General features: G+C 43.5%; 1 protein-coding gene across 2 annotated transcripts in view; it reads left to right on the top strand.

Annotated features, from left to right (window-relative positions):
- STRIP2 (striatin interacting protein 2) overlaps positions 1-19,466 on the top strand; it is a 171,891-nt gene that overhangs the window by 72,058 nt on the left and 80,367 nt on the right. For both annotated transcript variants that reach the window (XM_069229349.1, XM_069229348.1), the window contains exons 9-11: positions 8,637-8,819; positions 10,365-10,588; positions 17,682-17,747. In XM_069229349.1, coding sequence (XP_069085450.1) covers positions 8,637-8,819; positions 10,365-10,588; positions 17,682-17,747 — 473 coding nt within the window. The remainder of the gene's footprint in view (positions 1-8,636; positions 8,820-10,364; positions 10,589-17,681; positions 17,748-19,466) is intronic.

The raw sequence follows: 19,466 nt of genomic DNA, 5'->3' as shown, positions 1-19,466 counted from the left end.
GGAGGACAAACACAAAGACTATTTGCATTGTGCAGGCAGAGCAGCAATGCATAGTGTGACATCTACACCTTTTTTTACCCCTCAGGTGCCCAGGACGTAACAGTTACGTCCTGGGCATTACTGCTCGGGTACCCAGGACGTAACCGTTACGTCCAAGTAGGGGCTCTTGGGGGAAGCGCTAGCCTTCCCCCCCGGGGGCCTCGCATTCCCCTCCCCTGGGCAGGGATGGAAGGGGAATCGCTTCCCCTTACACCCCGCCCCACCTGGCCCTCCCGTAGCCTCTGGTGACATCAGCGTGCGATCACGCGCTGACCTCATCAGAGGCCTACCCCTCCATGCTGGAAGCTCCTCCGATCATGTGGAGGGGGCGAGAGCGGCATGAAAGGAGAGGAAAGGCCTTTCCTCTCCTTTCATGTCTCTCTCAGCATTTCTGCTGCCTGATCATGATGCGATCGGGCAGCAGAAATGCCACTAGACGCCAGAGATTTTTTTTTTCTTCAAATTATTGAATAGGGTGGCAATTTATTTTTAGGCCATTTCTGCCCCCCCGGGGGAAGATCGGCCTATTATAATTAGGCCAATCTGCCACTAGGGATAATTTTTGTTATTGTTTCTTTTATGTTTTTTTATATGAGTTGGTTTTACAAGGGTTGCTCCCCTGGGGGCAAAATTAATTTTAGGCCATTTCTGCCCCCCTTGAGGCCAGATCAGCCTATTTGTATTAGACCAATCTGCTCTAATTACAATAGGCTGGGCAGCCCCGGGTGGGGAGGGGGAAGAAACACCCTAGACACCAGGGATTTTTTTTTTTGTGTGCTTATTCTATTTTTTTATATGCCGGGAGCGACCCCTTAGGCAAGGGTCGCTCCCCTGGGGGGCAAATAGTCTTTTGGCCACATCTACCCACCTGGAGGGCGCAAATCGGCCTATTTTTATTATACCAATATGCGGCCAAGGGGGGCAGAAAACACTAGACACCAGGGACTTATATTTTTTTGTGCCAATTTCATGCAAGGGAAGCGACCCCTTATGCAAGGGTCGTTCCCCTGGGGGGGCAAATTTATTTTAGGCCATTTCTGCTCCCCTTGGGGGTAGATCAGCGTATTTCTATTAGGCCGATCTGCCCCCAAGGTGGGCAGAAACCACCAGGCCCCGGGGATTTTTGTTTTTGCGCCAATTTCACGCAAGGGGAACGACCCCTTAGGCAAAGGTCGCTCCCCTGGGGGGACAAATTTATTTTAGGCCATTTCTGCTCCCCTTGGGGGTAGATCAGCGTATTTCTATTAGGCCGATCTGCCCCTAGGGGGGCAGAAACCAAATAGGCACCAAAGATTGGTGTGTGTGTATGTGTGTGTAGTGTTTCGGAGGGCAGCCCCTTGGGCAAGGGTCGCTCCCCATCGGGGCACATTACTGTTGGCCATATCAGTCCCCCTTGGGGGCAGATCGGCCTCTTTTCGGAAGGCCCATCTGCCCCGAGAGCAGAAAACCCACAAGAGACCAGGGAAGATTTTTTTTTCTTCAAAATAAGAGGGTGGGGATATGGCCATACCCCCGCCCCAAAGAAATGGGGCCAAAGTTGTTCTGCCCACCAGTGGGCAGATGGTAAAATTACCCCAATCCACACCCTGGGGGGGGCAGAAAGTCTACTAGATGCCAGTGAATTTAAAAAAAAACAAGAAATAGTGGGGTGGTGGCTACCAACCAGTATGGGAATAGCTATACTCCCACCCCAACTGAAGGGGGTAACAGTCTTTCAGCTGTCCTCCCTGCACACTAAAACATCTTATCACATGGCAAGCAAGAGGACATTTGATTGTTTTGGTTTTACATTTGGGCCATGAGAGCTAGGCTATCTCTCAAAATCGTCCCACTTGGAACGGTGAGGGCTGCACTTTTTGGACTTTGGGACGCTGCCATGTAGAAAAATCCATAAGACCTAGACACATCTGAAAACTAAACATCTGGGTGAGTCCAGGGTGGTGTGCTTCAAATGCACCCGCACTATTTTCTCACCCACAATGCCCTGCAAACCTCCAATTTTGCTGTAAATCCCTCATTTTTTCCACATTTTTGTAATGGAACATTTCGGAATTTGCAGGAATCCACAAAATTCCTACCACCCAGCGTTGTCTCATCTATACCGATAAAAATTCTGCCCCACTTGTCAGCCTAGAATTTTTTTTTTTCAAACTGCCCTTTGGGACCCGCTTTGGTTCCCCCTCAATTTCGAAATGTTTTTGGCTCTTCCCTGTCACAGGCACTTTGCCCTCCTACACAAGTGACCGGGAGACTGAGGGGAACGTTGGGTGGTAGGAAATTTGTCCCGGTGCGATGATCCCACACAGAAATAGGGGAGACATTTGGACTTTTTAGCTAAATTTGAGGTTTGCTGAGGATTCTGGGTAAGAAAACACTGGGGGATCCACGCAAGTCACACCTCCTTGGACTCCCTCGAGTGTCTAGTTTTCAGAAATGTCTAGGTTTGGTAGGTTTCCATGTATGACTTCTGAGCCCAGGAACAAAAACGCAGGTGTCCCCCCGCAAAAACATAATTTTGTATTTGATAATTTTGATGTGTCTGGGGCATTTCCTTTTGCGGGCAGTAGGCCAGCCCACACAAGTGAGGTACCATTTTTATCAGGAGACTTGGGGGAATGCTGGGTGGAAGGAAATTTGTGGCTCCTCTCAGATTCCAGCACTTTCTGTCACCGATATGTGAGGAAAAAGTGTTTTTTTGGCCAAATTTTGAGGTTTGCAAAGGATTCTGGGTAACAGAACCTGGCGAGAGCCCCACAAGCCACCCCATCCTGGATTCGCCCAGGTGTCTTGTTTTAAAAAATGCTCAGGTTTGGCAGGTTTCCCTAGGTGCCGGCTGAGCAAGAGGCTAAAATCCACAGCTTGGCACTTTGCAAAAAAACAGCTCTGTTTTTTGGGAAAATGTGATGTGTCCATGTTGCGTTTCCTGTCGCGGGCGTTAGGCCTACCCACGCAAGTGAGGTACGATTTTTATCAGGAGACTTGGAGGAACACAGAATAGCAGAACAAGTGTTCTTGCCCCGTGTCTTTCTCTACATGTTTTATTTCCAAATGTAAGACAGTTTGTAAAAAAGACGTTGAGAAATGCCCTGTAATTCACATGCTAGTATGGGGACCCCAGAATTCAGAGATGTGCAAATAACCACTGTTTCTCAATTCCTTATCTTGTGCCCATTTTGTAACTACAAAGGTTTTCTTTACACCTATTTTTCACACTTTATATATATATTGCACCAAATGTATTGCTGTATACCCGACATGGAATGAAAACACATTGCAAAGTGCAGCTCATTTATTAGCTCTGGGTACCTAGGGCTCTTGATAAACCTACAAGCCCTATATATCCCTGCACCCAGAAGAGTCCAGCAGATGTAACAATATATTGCTTTCACAAATCTGAAAACGAAGGAAAAAGTTAGAGAGTAAAACATGGAGATAAATGGCTGTTTATTTCAGCTCATTTTTAATAGTTTTGATTTCAGCTGTTATTTTCTGTAGGAAAACCTTGTAGGATCTACACAAATGACCCTTTGCTAAATTCAGAATCTTGTCTACTTTTCAGAAATGTTTAGCTCTCTGGGATCTAGCATTGGTTTCATACCCATTTCTGTCACTAACTGGAAGGAGGGTAAAAGCACAAAAATAGTACAAATGGGGTATGTCCCAGTAAAATACCAAAACTGTGTGGAAAAATGTGGTTTTCTGATTCAAGTTTGCCTGTTCCTAAAAGAGGGAAGATGGGTATTTTAGCACCGCAAACCCTTTGTTGATGTAATTTTCATGGAAACAATCACAAGCCTTCTTCTGCAGCCCTTTTTTCCCATTTTTTATTAAAAAAAAAAAAAAAAAATGTTTGCTGTATTTTGGCTAATTACTTGGTCTTCTTCAGGGGAACCCACAAACCCAATAGTACCTCTAGAATCCCTTGAATGTTAAAACAAAAGGATGCAAATTTGGCGTGGATAGTTTATGTGGACAAAAAGTTATGAGGGCCTAAGCGCGAGCTGCCCCAAATAGTCAAAAAAAGACCTGCCACCTGAGTGGGAAAAGGACTGGCAGCGAAATGGTTAAAAGACTACCGATTAACTACACACTCTACCACAGGAGTGGTAACAAGCACCTTCTGCTTTGAGAGCAAGGTCGCAGATGTCATCCCACATCATTCCACCTGGGAGCGAGCTCCCATGCCACCCAGCAATGATGAAGCTCACAGGGAAAAATAGAACCGCCAGGCATCTCGACGCTGGTGTGCAAAAGCCTCTCAGCTGACCATAGGGAACTGGGTGCTTGTGAAGGACCGGCACCCCGAAAGCAAGTTCTGGCTCCCTTTTTTAAATAAAGACCATGAAAGATCACCAGGATCCACAGGGTATTAGTAACTGCATCCAGAGGCAGAGAGACAATTACTCGCAATATATCACACTTTAAACTGTTTAAAGGAACTCCCGAAAACCCGTAGGAGTCTGCAGTTGGACACCTGCACGAGGCTTCGGATGATCAGGACATGTCTAATTCATAACCAGCCCACAAGGAAGGACTGCTATCTCCACAGCCCTCCCAAATGGCACCCGAATTTGCTGAACTATCGGCCACTGGTAGAGAACAGGAGGCTGAAAAACTCTGCACTGAGTGACCTCGACATGATTGGTGTCTCCCCAGGTACAACCTCCTGCGGAATCCAACACCTTAACAGTTCCAGCACTATGTGATGTGCTAGGAAAGGTGGGGGTCACAATCCACAGTGCTCTTGACTTTGGACTACCTGTATCCTTTAACAGCAACATGTTGGTTGTTGCATATATGGTGCATGATCTCCCACGGGGGGGAAGTTGGTGTGATTCATTGTTTGTTTTGCCACTCAGGTGGTTCTTCGTTTTTTTTAGCTCCTTGTAAATTCCTGAGGAATGGTGGATACATTCCTGGGGCTTCCTGAGATAGAGGTTAATATCACCGGCACAGAGTGATATCAACAGGGAAGGGGCTCCTGGAAACTCAGTACTTATCATGCATGGTGTTGCTGAAGCTTGGCAGCTAGTCATTACTGTGCCATCAAAAATAGCAGCAGTGAGAGTGGACATCCTCGTCTGGTTCGCAGTGAGAGCAGACATCCTTGTCGGGTTCCATGCTGAACAATTTAGCAATGGGTGATTCATAAAGAGTGGCAATGAGTATCCAAAAAGCAGAGGGGACTCCCATACAGGTTGGAACGTTTTGCAGGTTTCCCAAATTAGGGGAGTCAAACGTCTTTGTAGCATCCAGGAAAACTTGCATAGCTGTTGGTTTGGATTGTATTTGATGGAGCTCAATACATAGGGTACATTGAATTTGTGTAGTTGACCTGCCTGAGACGAACAGAGCCTGGACAAGTAGTACCATTACGGGAACAGTTGCACCCTATTGGCTAAAAATTTGGCAAATATTTTCCTGTTACATTTTATTAAAGAGAGGAGCTAATAAGACTCACAGCTGGTTGCATTTTTGATATTTCTCGTTATAACAATCAGATTTAAGCATGGTGGGTGGTAGCACACCTTTGGACACTGCCTCATCAAAGACTGGCACAAGACGTGAAGTAAGCAAATTGGAGTACGTTTTGTACAGTTTGGAAGTCAGGTCATGTGTACTTGTTGCGTTCCCATTTGGGAGGTCCCAGATGACTTCTTTGATTTCTATTACTTTCGGAAGATATGTTAGGGATTCTTGTTGGGTATTGCTCATCCAGGCGAACGTGGTATCTTGTAAATATTGTTGTAAGTGTTTGGTGTCTGTAAAGTGTTTGGGGTCTGTATTGCTACGTATAGTATAACCGGAAGTTTCCTCAATTTCTGCTGCTTCGTATTGGAGTCTATAATAGTGATATGCAATGGTGATATTATAGTTGACAACCCATGGCTCTTTTTTTTTTTTCTTTTTTTTTTTTTACTATGATGGCCAAAGTTTTTTGCAACCTTTCTTTTTTCATGTACATGCGAGCTCTAGAGTATTTTACTATATACTTAGCTTCTCTTTCTCATTTTTCATTATATTCATTTATTTTTTCCCTGATGCCTGCCTGCTGTGATTCTTTATTTGTACTGCCTAGGACTTCCGCTAGACATTTAATATCTACCTACAATTTCTCTAGTTGGCAGCACAGGACCCAATTATATGCAATGACTTCTGAGCACCACCTTGAATGCGTCCCAAAACATGGCTGTACCCTCCTAGTGCCATGTTGGGTGTCAAAGTAATTTCTAACTTTGGTACCTATCTTGTGTTTGAATATTGTGTCAAGGAGAGCCATAGTGGATGTCATAGTCGGTTATATTTGTGCCCATGTTAATGCTCATGATCACAGAGTATGGGCTAGGTGTTCCACCATTGCAACCAAAGAACCAGCGTCCTGGGCAACCAGCCAGAAGTCAAGCTGTGACTGTATGTTGTGAGTGGCAGAGTAGTAAGTCCCTTCCTTCAGATATGTGTGTCTTTGATGCCACATATCAATCAGCACCCCCTCTGGGACTGGCCCCTCCAGAGCCTTACATACCACAGAGTCCATAACATGGTACATAGCATCCCGGAAATGTCCCACCCCATCACACCAACCCCCAATGTAGCTGGTGAGCATCACATTGACATACAAACCTTTTTTTTTTAATTACAAACCAACTGAAAACCTGAAGATACTCCTTTCAATTTTAACCCCAGGGTTTTACCAGTTTGGGGGCAGAGAGCTGTTTTTTTGTAGCTACCAGGCTCATTCTCTGTTGCTCAAGGAGTGGGGACCTGTATGTTAACTTATTTAGTAGGAATGCCAGGATTCTCACCCAGGTGAGTTTTATCAAAGCATTAAACAGGCTTTATCAAGCGTGTTGTTGCACCCAGGCATGCCAAGGTGTACCACAAAGTTGTTGGGGGAGTCCTCCCACAATTAATTGGTCAGCTACACTCCTCCTGTTCTGGACCCTCTTTTAACTGGTCTTTACAAGATTTGACTAAGAGAGCTGCTTGATGTTGGTCTGTGGAGATTTGTGTCTTATCCTCATGTGTGATCCGAAGTCTTGCAGGGTAGAGCATAGGGTAGGATAACCAGAGCTGTTGCAATTGCTTGTAGACTGAAGTGAAGATACAGCTGGCCTCTTGTACAGCTAGAGTAAAGTCCAGGTAGAAGGATATTGCATTCCCTTTTTATTGAAGGTCTTTTTTGTCTTGCGCCATCTGTAATATTAAGTCCCCATCCCGGAACTTCAGAGGTCTGGTAATGATTGGTCAAGCTGGGGCACCCGGCGGCATGCACGCCATCAAGGAGCGGTGTGAACTTGCCACCAAAAATAGCTTTGAGAATTGATCAACCCCGAAAAACAATGTCAGCATTTCCTCAACAACGATCTGCAAATTTCCCATTACTGTTGATTCCATTATGCCAAGTACTGTATGTGGACACTGCTGTGCTAGGATCTGGCCTCCAGATCTTCATTTTTAGCCTTATATGAAAACTTGAAATAAGTACATTATACCTACAAAAAAATCAGTTTAAAAACTGATTTTTACAATGCAGGAAGTTCCTTCTCTATCTTCTCTCCACATTAAAACCTGAGGCTCTGCTTTACCAAAAGAACTAGAAGGGTTGTTTCTTGTGATGCAAGATATGTGCCCTACTTAAGTACCTTGGAGAGACTATTGCTGCTAGGCCTACCAGAGGAAAATGATGAAAGCTTCTATACCACAGGAAACCAAGAATGAAAATACAAAATGCCTGAGCTACAAATTGCAACAAAAACTGTGTCCAGTAATTTAGTTACTATTTAAGGTATTGTTAAGGTATGGAGACGCTCAGTTGCTCAGCAAGGGAAGAAAATAAGAGTAGTGGGCAAACTGGAGTTTAAGGCATAGAAACAGGCAACCACTCAAAGTCAAGAATATGTCTGGATGGGAAAAGCCAGAATGGATAAGGAGAGAATTTTAGTTAACTTATTTCAGATGGGTCTTCCAGGGATTGAGTCTCGGGATTGGTGAAGGGCCAGGAGGTCGTCATCTGTTTGAGATTCAGGGTGGATTGCGAAACATAAACAAATCTTGGTTTGAATTTTTCATGTGCTTAAGAGGAGTTAGCAGCAAAGACAGGGTTTCTTGAAATGAATGCTCCTCAGGCTATAGAGGGTTTTCCACACATACAGGGTTGAGTGGCAACTTGAACTTTGCTGGACAAAGTAACAAAAGTTAAAGCAACTGCAGCAGTGCAGCAGTGACCGAATACCTGGGAGTGGAATGAAGTGCGCACAAATTGTTTGTTATCCACATATTATGTACTGTTGCAGGATGATCGGGTGAAATTTCAGTAAATTTTAGTCAATTTTAAAAGATCCGAATGCAAAACAAATCACTGGATGCTTCAGCAAATGTGGCTAGCTGGTTGTAGCAACCTGACACTTTTCTGCACTTTGATCTCAGATTGATAAAGTATTTCATTAAATTGGAACATCCAAAAGTTTGTAATAAGTCACACATTCTGCTATTCAGTGCCACAAAACATTTTTGTTTGGGTGCACAGATTTCCAAATCATTCATTAAATCAGTCTTTGTTGTGTTTTGTTTGACCTGTTTCACATTTCCCTTCACAGTTCACTCTTGGGGGCTTTGAGGACCTTCAGGCTATGAAAGTGAAGAAACGGGAGGAGCTGGGTCTGCCACCTCTCCCAGAGGACAGCCTGCAGGTGGTACGCGGCATGAGAGCTGCTTCTCCTCCAGCCTATGCTGTGGAATTGCTGGAACAGCAGCAGAAACGTGGAAGGCGGGTCAGGAGGGTAAGAGCGGCCATTGTTTTTCCCACTCAGCTGGCCTGTCTTGTAACAACCGACAGGCCTATCACAATGAAAACTATATTTGAATACCTGAAACCTAGTATCAATCTAAATCATTCATGTTTGTGAATGCCAATCCAATGGACAGTGTATACAACTGTCTACAACATCAACAAGTGTGGGGCCCCTGTGCAGAAGGAGCACTTTTTGAGACAAACCAAAAAGTGTTTTAAAGATAAACTGTTTTAATCGTTTGATCTGAAAATACTTTTGGGGCATGTCCTCAAATTAGTTCTCTGGATGTATTTTGTTTGTCAGACTGATTCAGATGTTCTTTAAAAATGCACCTTTAGATTTTCATGAACACAAAATAATCCTTGAAGGAGAACGTCTTACCTGGCTCAGATGTCATTATTTGCAAAGGGTCAGATCACGGCTAAGATAACAAAAACTTTACACCAGCTCTATCAGGACCTCAAAACAAAATATTATATTTCTTAAAAACAATGTTTTAAAAAATATGGACAGCATATTATTATGACATATTTGTAAGACTTAAAATCAAAATCAATTTTCTTGGAAAATCACAGCACCTACTCAAAAAGATATTTAAATCTCAATTTAATTTTAACACTAATAATTTGCTCTGCCCCTAGGGATGATGTAATTAATCCCATGTACATGCCTTCTTATCTAGAGTTTGAACTCACCTTGTGTTAATCTTCGTATCCTGTTTAGGGTTGCTTCTTAGAATCTGGAAAATTATTAGACACTTACATGGCAGTTGACTGGCTCATAAGCAAGTAGAGGAATCTTCGTCAAGGTAAATGCTTTTGAAAAATAAGCCTGACCGAAGCAGAACCAGTCACGCGTGGGGCTTACAAACAAGGCCGTAGTATAGAGCATTGCCTTTTTTTATTTGTGATATTAGTTTTGCTGCTAAAGCTGTACATTTCCTCATGTTTTAGAATCTTATCACATTTTGGATTTGCGGTAATTTCTTAACAGACAGCAGAACAATTTTTATGTGAAACATTGATGATATCATGTGTGTAACACGGATTTGTGGGACAGTAGATATAATTTCAGGATCACTCCTGTTAGGAGACCCACCTGAAGTCCTTTTAGCTATTGTAAGAGAAACTTAGTTTGCTAAAAAATCCACATAATGTTTGCCTCTCTCTAGCTTTCCGCAACTGTGGTTAGAACACTTTGCCATTCCAACAGATAATGTCCCTACAATGAACCTCTCTTGATTATATGCCCATGAGATCATAGGACTTAAAAGCAAATGAGCCACAATGCTTGATCACTTCTTGTCTGCCCCTATATATTCTGAAGTCTGAAAAGAGTTCCAAAATCAGTTATTTACCATTGCCTCTTCCAGTCAGCTTAGCTCTTTTTCTTGAAAGAAAACGTTGGATAAAGCACGGTTTAATGCTTCGATAAAACTCACCTGGGTGGACACAATAAATTCCCAAATAATTAATACGTTTTCCAACATCCTGACTTCTTGCGAATTTTACATAGTTTCTTCTTCTCCTTCAGCCACTGATAAAACAGGACAGCTTAGACTTGTACAACGAGAGAGATCCATTCAAGAATGATGAGGGCATGCTGGACGAGGAAGATAATGATGATGTCGATAGCGGAATTGAGGGAGAAATGGACCCAATGGAGAGAGACGTCATTATCCAATCAACGGCTTCCTCTCACCCTGCCGCTGAGCGAGTGACCTTCCCCAAAGGCCTTCCTTGGGCTCCCAAAGTGAGGTAAAGCTACCGCTCGAGAAAGTATCTTTGCCTATTTCTTTGTGTCCAATCCCTGTGAGTGTCTGTTATATATTGGAACTTCACTATATCATTCATGCAACCCGTTGACTTGCAGCCATCCCTAATTTGCCTTATTGTGGCTATTAATAGTGTCATATTTTGATGCTTGTTGCTCTGTACACAGTCACTCAGTGAAAGACACCTCAAAGGTTCTATAGGTACAACACCAACAACCATATAGTTACCAACACCCACATAACTATTGCTCTTTGTTGAGCATCTGAATTAGTAACATTCCTTCTTTCTTTCATTCTATTCTTTACAAAGCAATACGTAACCACAATGGCTGATCAAGGGCTGTTCTATGAATAAATTGAGTCTGATGTGAGGAAATAAGCAAGGTAATCTGCAGGTAAAATGGGCAGGGACGGGTCCTCCTTTAGGGCAGAGGAGCGTCGCCCCCCCACCCCTGCCAGCAGCGGCAAAACCTTTACCAGAAAACAATAATAAACTAGGTTTATTATTGTTTTCTGATAAAGGGCCGAAGCCATGGGGTGACAAGCAGTGAGGGGGAGTGCATAGCACTCCCCCTCACTGTGCATTAACACATGCGCAGTAGGCTCTATGCACCGGCTCTCAGTCTGCCTGGTAGCGTCCTGGCTCTGAGCAGCGTCAGAGTTGGCGCAGGGCAGGCTGGGAGTCTGTGCCTGCAGCAGAGGAGTGGATGGAGCAGAGCGGGGCGATGGAGGTAAGTGTGGCTTTTTATTATTATTAATTAAATGTGTATTCCCCCCATACGTGCCTCCCCCCTTCCACGTTTCGTGAGCTGCGACTGAAAATTTACCTATTATTACAGATCTTCTATTATTATAGTTTCTTTTATTAGAACCATCAAGAAACCTTGCATCAATTACTTCATGACTATTTAAAAACAATGCCTCATTACATCACAAAACATAAATGTATATTCTATCATTTAGGCAAGATTCAGATTTACAATACATAGAAATACTTTCAGAATGGTGACCTCAGGGGACTATTCATAAAATAGTTAAAAATACATACAGTTTGTGAAGATTTCCAATTGTTATGAAATTCTCCAGGCCTTCAGACATATTCTCTGGAAATCTATGACCTTGTACAACGCCAGGTATATGCCCCATAGCCCTGTGCATTCACCATGCGAGTATGGGAAATGTGCCTTGCATATTTCTCACACAAATTTTTACTTAGAAAATATTTGCATGTGAAGAAATCCTAAACCCGTTCATACCAGAAGAAAATATGAAGACTGATTTGGAATACAGTTTTAGTTTTTCATACTTTTGTTGGGCGGAGATGGACTGCAGAGACGATTTTATTTTATGGGATGAAAGTAACACGCTAGCTCATTTTATTATCTCTACATTCCCAGAGTTCAATACATCTCCTGGGCGAAGGACAGGAAGAGGGAATAAAGGTACTTATGCCAGGAATCTGTGAATTGGACATTTGTCCACCAGGTTTTTCCACGGTGGCGGCACTCCCAGACACACAGTGTATGACCAGTCTTTTGTGGGACGCCTGCTTGGTAGTTAACAGCTGGTTACTCAGGAAAGATGAATGACGTTTGTTAATGCCTTGTTTTCTGAAGTTTCATTCTTTGATGGGAGCAAAGGTGGGGCGGTGGGGTAAAACAAACTTTGGAGAGAACTGTACCAGACACTTTGAAAAAATCCTCCATGCATTTTGCTTTTGCAAATTTTCCTAGAAGGTTTGCTGACATAAGGCATTGTCACAGCACAAGAATTGCACTGCACCATAGAAAAGGTAGGAGGGTAGAGTTAACAAATATTGTAATGTGTAGTACTAGCAGTGTCGTGAGGCATGCTTGTAATTTCTATGAGAGATCTCTTTAGTTTTGTGCCAGATGTACAGGCAGTTACCAGAATTCTTTGAAATGAACATCATTTATATAGTGCATGCACATGCTTAAGACCTACTAAAATTATGTAAATGACTTCTTGATGGATACTTCTTTCAACAGATTCCTCAGCTGTTGAATATCTCCAGGCAGATTGGATATTTTTGATCTAGTTCTCACACACAGGTCAGGCTCTACCTTTGTTCCAGAAGAAGTGCACAGTTTGTGTTTCAACATGGATCTGGAAATTCTCTCCTTGATTTTTGTTAATTTTTACGTGAGTTTCTCAGAGGTGTTTTTTCTCTAAATTCTTTTTCACGCAGTGCTTCAGGGATGTCTCCTCCCAAAACACAGGGTTTAACCCCTGTTGCAATTGTAATGGGCAAATGTCCATCACTGATCCCCATGAGGTCTGCGTGTGGTGCCTCAGCTCGAGGCATGACTCAAGGTATTGCAAGCAGTGTTGCAGCATGAACCCCAAGGCAATAAAAGAGCTCGACCATCTCCACTGATCAAACTACATTACGAGGCCTCTCACTTCATCACTGCCTTCCTCCAAGTCTTCTAGGAAAAAGTGAAAGAAACATAAGAACAAGAAGAAGTCCATAGGGGATTCTCTTTGATGCAGTTTGAGATCTAACGGCTAATCTCCACTGCCCATTACACCCCAACAGAATAGTCCTTGGAGCTGGAGCTCATGACATAACTCTATCAGAAGAACCACATCCACTGGCACCACCGACACTATCCCCAGTTGTAGGGCAGGTACGAGTCCTATTGACATGATGGCGTTTATAGCACTTGCATAGCTTGATGTGGTCTTGTTCCACATGGAATGATGGAGATGTTCCAACATGTGTTGGTCCCCTCTGATGCACTTTTACACCCCATGGCACTGTTTGGGGCTCTGTTTGAAGTTCTACGACTGGGTCCTTCTCTGGCAGCGAGCATCCATTTTGGTCCACTGGGAACACCTCCCCTATGAGCTGGTATAATTCCTGTGCTAAGATCGTCCCTGGTAGGCCTTCTGCAGGCAACATTACTGACACCAGCACCACCACTGGCTCCAACATTGCCAAAGTCTCCCCAACATCGACCACCACTGAAGTCAGCAGAGTTCCTTAGGACCAGAAGAGCAGCTCAGAAAAATATTGAGGTAGAAAGATACAGGGAGGAAAATGATGCCTCTCACTGACATTGCTGGTAGACTATGCACAGCATGTTTGCATCCAATTAGGATCCCTTACAGTTGCGAGACTGGTGCAACATGACACTTATGATAGCAGCAGGGCTGTCAATCTACTGTCACCCCTTCCTCTGATACAGCGAATTACTCAGCACTATAGAACGTGAACGGATTTGACACTTTTTTGGGCATAGATATTGATCTTCCTTCAAGGCCACCACCTGCGGATGTAGCCTTATCTCATGCCATCTTTAGAAAGGAGGCATGAGGTACTAGAACTGTCTCTTCTATATGTGGATCAAAATCAAGACCCACTTCAGCAGATCAACTACTTTCTTTTTAAGGAGCCACTGAATGCACCACCAAGTGATGCCTGGAGAAACCCACATCAGCACCAGAAGTGAACTTCAGGAGATATTGACCAGCTGCAGATGATCCACTGTTCTTGTAAATGCATTCTTCCACAGAAAGTCTTGTTCTGTACTAAAGAAAATCTGGGAGCTTTTCCATCCCTGACTCGTGAAAAGGAGTAAAAAAGTGTTGGAGGCGGAGGGGAACAAATATTTTTCAGTGGGTAGCCTGGCTGCACACTCTCTTGATGTGAACTGTCTCCTGGGGAGATATACACATGCTCTATGGGTCATGGCAGCCATGATTGTTCCAAATTTTTTGGACCATATAAGGGACCACTTTGCAAAGATGGGCTAGATACTGCTGATTAGCTGGTCATGGCAATGTGACATAAGGCCACATTGATGGACATGCCTTTCGACTGAGCCTGCTTTTTCAGAGATAATACAGATACTGCCCTGGAAAGGTTTAAGGCTCAAAGAGCTGCAGTATAATATTCGGGTTTTCAGTCACCTAAGTGATGGTCAGAAGACCATCTTGAAATCCAGAAGCAAGAGGTGGCTGCTATGCTGCACAAGAGGGGTGGAGTTGGTTCCAGAGTAGGAGCATTAATCTCTGTATTTCTTGGTCCCCAAGATGAACTGTGTTTTTTCTCTGGTCCTAGACCTTAGGATCTTGAACTTTTACTCCTGCAAAGAAGCGTTAAAGATGCTGTACCTACATAAGGTTCTTGTGATGCTCGAAGTAGAAGACTGGAAGGTGTCTCTCAACTTGTAGGATACTTGTTTTCAGATACCAACCCTGCTGTCACACAGAAGGTACCTACATTTTGTGGTAGGATCTACTCACCACCATGTAACTAAGCTCCTGTTTGGAATGACATCAGTACCTCAGATTTTCACCAAGGTGATGGCAATAATTGCGGCCTTTCTCAGGAGGTCGGGTATCGGTGTTAATTGCTACCTGAACTTGCTACTCCTGGCCAGCCCACAGAAGATGTTGCATCTCCTGCTGTTGGACATGAGTTTTTCCACCTCACTCCTCCATCTCTCTCTCTCTCTCTCTCTGCCTCACTTAGCTTTCTCTCAACACCTCCTGTTTATCGGAGCAGTACTAGATATGATATCTCTTCGAGCCTTCTCTCCACCCCACAAAACTCAAGACACTCAGGTTATCATTCTGGTGTTTCAAGAAAAAGCTCATTTTTCAGTTCTGATGACGTCCCCTGCCTGCAAGATATGCTGGCTTTCTGTAATATCCTGGTTATGCAAGCAAACTGGCATATGAGGGCTGTCCTCTCATGCCTCCTAAGGCAGTGGTTCTTGCATGGGGGAATCTGCCAGACACCATCATAATCTCCCAGGACACTGTTGGATTAGTTATTCATCTGGGGAAGTTGAGATCAGGCTTCTGGTCTAAGGCTTTCCAAAACAGGAATTTAATCAGGTGCATAATTATGTGCATTAAGATGTGCTATACCCTTTCATTTTGCTTTCCCAGACAATTTCCCATTTGACCAGGACAGAATCTTTCACCTCAACATTGGGCAGGTGAGTTTCTGTGGCTTATCTGTTGAGTGGTGATATGAGCTTTCTTTCACACCTTCGCTAAACATTACTGTTTGGATTCTTTGGATTCAGAGGTGAGGCTGGATAGCCATTTCACAGATTCTGTACTCCAGGTATTCCTCTTTTGACCATTCCCTCTGACCCACCATCTGGGAGGAGTACTGCTTTGGAATCTATTTAACATGGGAGGAATCTGCAGGTAGAAGTATCCTTCAGAAGAAAAAGTTATTTCCCTTTGGTAACAATGTTTCTGGTGGATTCTATCTCCCTGCAAATTCCTCACTGATCCCACCCACCTCCCTTTTCTGAAGGATGGTCTTAGGCCACATTAAAAAGGTTCCAATCTAGATTGCTGCACTACACTGCCACAATTGGTGCAATACAAAATGGACGGGGAACTGATGTTGGTGTGTCAGAGTGGGTGTTCTGTGGCTCCAGTGACACCACTGCACCAACGAATCCGGCGCCGAGCTGGAGCCCTCACTCCTTAATGGTACAGGAGCACTATGTCAAAAAATTCTGGATTGTGTCTGGCACCTGCAGATATTAAACAGGTCAGGACTCTGCAGGTGGACACAGAATCCACCAGAAAGATTGTTACCAAAGGTAATTAACTTTTTCTGCTGTTGCACAGCACTTCCTTGGCCAGGTGTAAGCTTGTTGCCATAAAATATTTAACGTCATGCAAATTAAAGTTACACCACACACACTGTTCTCAAAACAGCTTTTCGGGTAGGGCACTCAGAATACAGTTAAAGTCCAAATATTTCTGATGCCTTGAGTCTTACAGTGCCTCCTAGTGAGACACTTACACTATGCATGAGTAATGTGAATACTGTTCTGCAAGGTTGTTTCCTAATGGATAGATGTGCTCTTAGATACTAGAAGCGTAAAACCAAAACTGAAGACAAGTTGTAAAACACAACTGTAATATGTAGAATGGAAGCGGACCAACTTTTATTATCTGATGGTGCAGGCTTGTTTTCTGCTGAGTATATTTTACATAAACTATTTTACAACGGAAGAAGCAGTGTTGATGACAAAGGGCCTGATTACGAGTTTGGTGGTCGGACGAGCCAACAGCCACACTTGCTGGAATGAGACTGCCATCAACACAGCCGCCTCCCCCTCCAGTCATATTATGATGTTCCCACCAGGCTGACCATCTGGAATATCCTATTACAACATTCCCACTGGTCAGCCCAGTGGAAACAATACTACGGTATTGGTCTCGGCTCCCTTAAGGAAGCGCACTATCGGAATGCACACAAGCAGACAGTGCGCTTTCCGAGAGTGGTGGGCAGAGGCCGCCCTGGGGCCCTCAGCATTTCCTTTTCGCCAGCCTTTTCATGGCGGTTAAAACACCATGAAATGTCTGGCAGAAAGGAGACTCGTGAGCAGCATGGCAGCTCTGAACTCAGCACGGCTGTGGCTGACCATGAGTGCGACTGCTGTCAGGAATCCATGTTCCTGGCTGGATGGTGGTCTCCTGGTGGTCCAACTGCCAGGGTCGTAATGTGGCGGTCGGACCACCAGGAGTGCAGCGGTCGGACTGCCACCGAGAGGCTGGTGGTCTCAAGCCTCCTAATGAGGCCCAAAATGATTAGTTGTTGCTAAATAACATTTTCAATAGGCGCTGGTGGATGTTAAGAAATGTTTCAGTTTCGTATAGGCTTGAGATTCCTTTTCTAGAATGTGTTTTGTTAAAATGACAACACAACGATATAGCACTGCCACAGAACCTCCTGAATGCCACCTAATTTGGCCTTTTTGTTATATATTTTAGTCAGTCAAGCTGCATAATTTGAGTGGCTTTTGTCTAACCTTTCTCTTTTTTTGTGGGGTTCATTTTCCGAAATGTTCGCCTGGCATCAATTTGCAGTGTCTGTTTTCGGCTGAAGAGATGGTAACTGCAGCAGGGGTCTCAGTAGTGGTAATTTAGAGGGATATCCACGTAGAAGACGCTTTGGGGGGACAGAGGTGGGTTTGTTTGTTAGTGGTACATATGAGAGCTGCGTTAAGTGTTGTGCTTTTTATATATACATTATTGAACTCTGTTGTTTTTCTTCTTTCCTGCATGATTAGGGAGAGAGACATTGAAAACTTCCTGGAATCCAGTCGGAACAAATTTATTGGATTTACTCTCGGGCAGTAAGTACCAGTGCGTCAAGATGAGTTATTTTATTGATGCATTTACTTTTTATTAATGATATTTTTTTTATAAGATTTGCCGATTTACAGAAGTGAGCCAAGTGCTGGATTACTGTAGTTGAAGTTAACCTCCTTAATGGCTTTTATGCGTTCTTCGTTTTTCAGAAATGTTCTTTTTTGTGCCTATTTTTTGTAATATATTTTGCAACACATTCTTTTGTTGTTTGTGCAAAACATTGAGTTTTTAGTATTGTACACTTCATGTAGACCTACATTGAGAGAGGTAGGACTGAATTGTGGGAATGAAATTTCCTGTATAGAACATTCTGCATACTAAAACAACTCTGGACACTGACGGTGTTTGGTACACATTGAAATGCGGCCCTTAGTGATCAGGCGGTTTGTCTAGAACATGGGTACCCGCAAACATTTTGCCAAGGGCCAAAAAGTTTGCTCTGTGGTGTGATTGAGGGCCCCATTGATGCCAGCAGGGTAGCGGGAGGGAGATGGAGGGTTGGTGATTGTAAGGTGGTTGTGGGAGAAGTGAAGCATGTACATCTAGTGGCTGCATTGCACAATGTGAAACTAGAAAAATCAATCCTGGCCTCCCTGTGAGACAAACTTGTGTATTTCTAGGAAACGGTTTCATTGTTTCATTTCACTTTCCCTACTTTTGCTTCATTATCACATAGAAGATGACATTGAAACATATAACTTTAAGATCTGCGCTGTACAACCCTTGTGATGTGTATGATTTAAATAACTATGATGTTATCCATGTATAACAGCAACCCTGGCCATCCCAAGAGTGCACAAAACAAGTGACTTGCCTCTTGTTAGTTCACGGTTATCAGTGTGGGTGGAAGGAACCATTAAGGTTTCTTAAATTCATGTTAAAAAACATATCATTTTAGAAATGAAAACACTTCTCAATGCACTGATATAATCTGATGTACTGAGGTGAAACGGTTCTCCATGAAATTCACTTTTTGAATTCGGAATTTACTTTATCAACTTTTCATACATTTGTGCAAGATGTCTTTAAAATAGAATGTGTTTCTAAGTTAAGTGGTGCAGGAAACCGTAGTTACTTCCTTTCTGTACCTTCAATGGCCCTGAAAACAAATGCTTGCCCGTTTATTTAACTTTATGTCAGTGCTGATTCAAGTAAAAAGCAGCCCAAGGTGCTGCTGTTGACCAATGTGCTGCATCTAAAGGTCAGAAGGGCTGCTTGCTGCCGTCGGCCGTACTTTGAGTATCACTGGTCTAGAATCATACAATTTAGTCAAAGGGGGATGGTGGGATTTAAAGACAGGTTCTTGGTCCAGGCCTACAAATGAACCACTAGGAAATAAGCAAGTGCTTCCATAATGTAAGGCATCAACCATGTGGTGCCACTTTGTAGCGCAACCAAAACACACCTTTTTAAGGGATAGAGAGAACTCCAAAGAGCAAAATTCTATTTTGCCTTGAGCACTGAAAATCTTTGCAATGTTCTGTCGTGAGTGATATCTCAGGTAAAAGATCAGTTAGTACTACAAAGTCTACTGGGCCTTTCCACTGACATGACACCTACCCCTTCAGAAGTGTAATGAAGGGAGATGCCAGGATCTACATGTCTATAGTCTGTAAGTGCGGAGGAAAGAGGGGTACAAAGGAGACTTTTAAGTATCCTTGGGGTACATATAAAGCAATGGAGGTGTGCTTCTAGAAAGAGGG

Source organism: Pleurodeles waltl, chromosome 4_1, assembly GCF_031143425.1.
Source record: "Pleurodeles waltl isolate 20211129_DDA chromosome 4_1, aPleWal1.hap1.20221129, whole genome shotgun sequence".
NCBI lineage: Eukaryota > Metazoa > Chordata > Amphibia > Caudata > Salamandridae > Pleurodeles > Pleurodeles waltl.
This window is presented reverse-complemented; position numbering and strand designations above follow the sequence as displayed.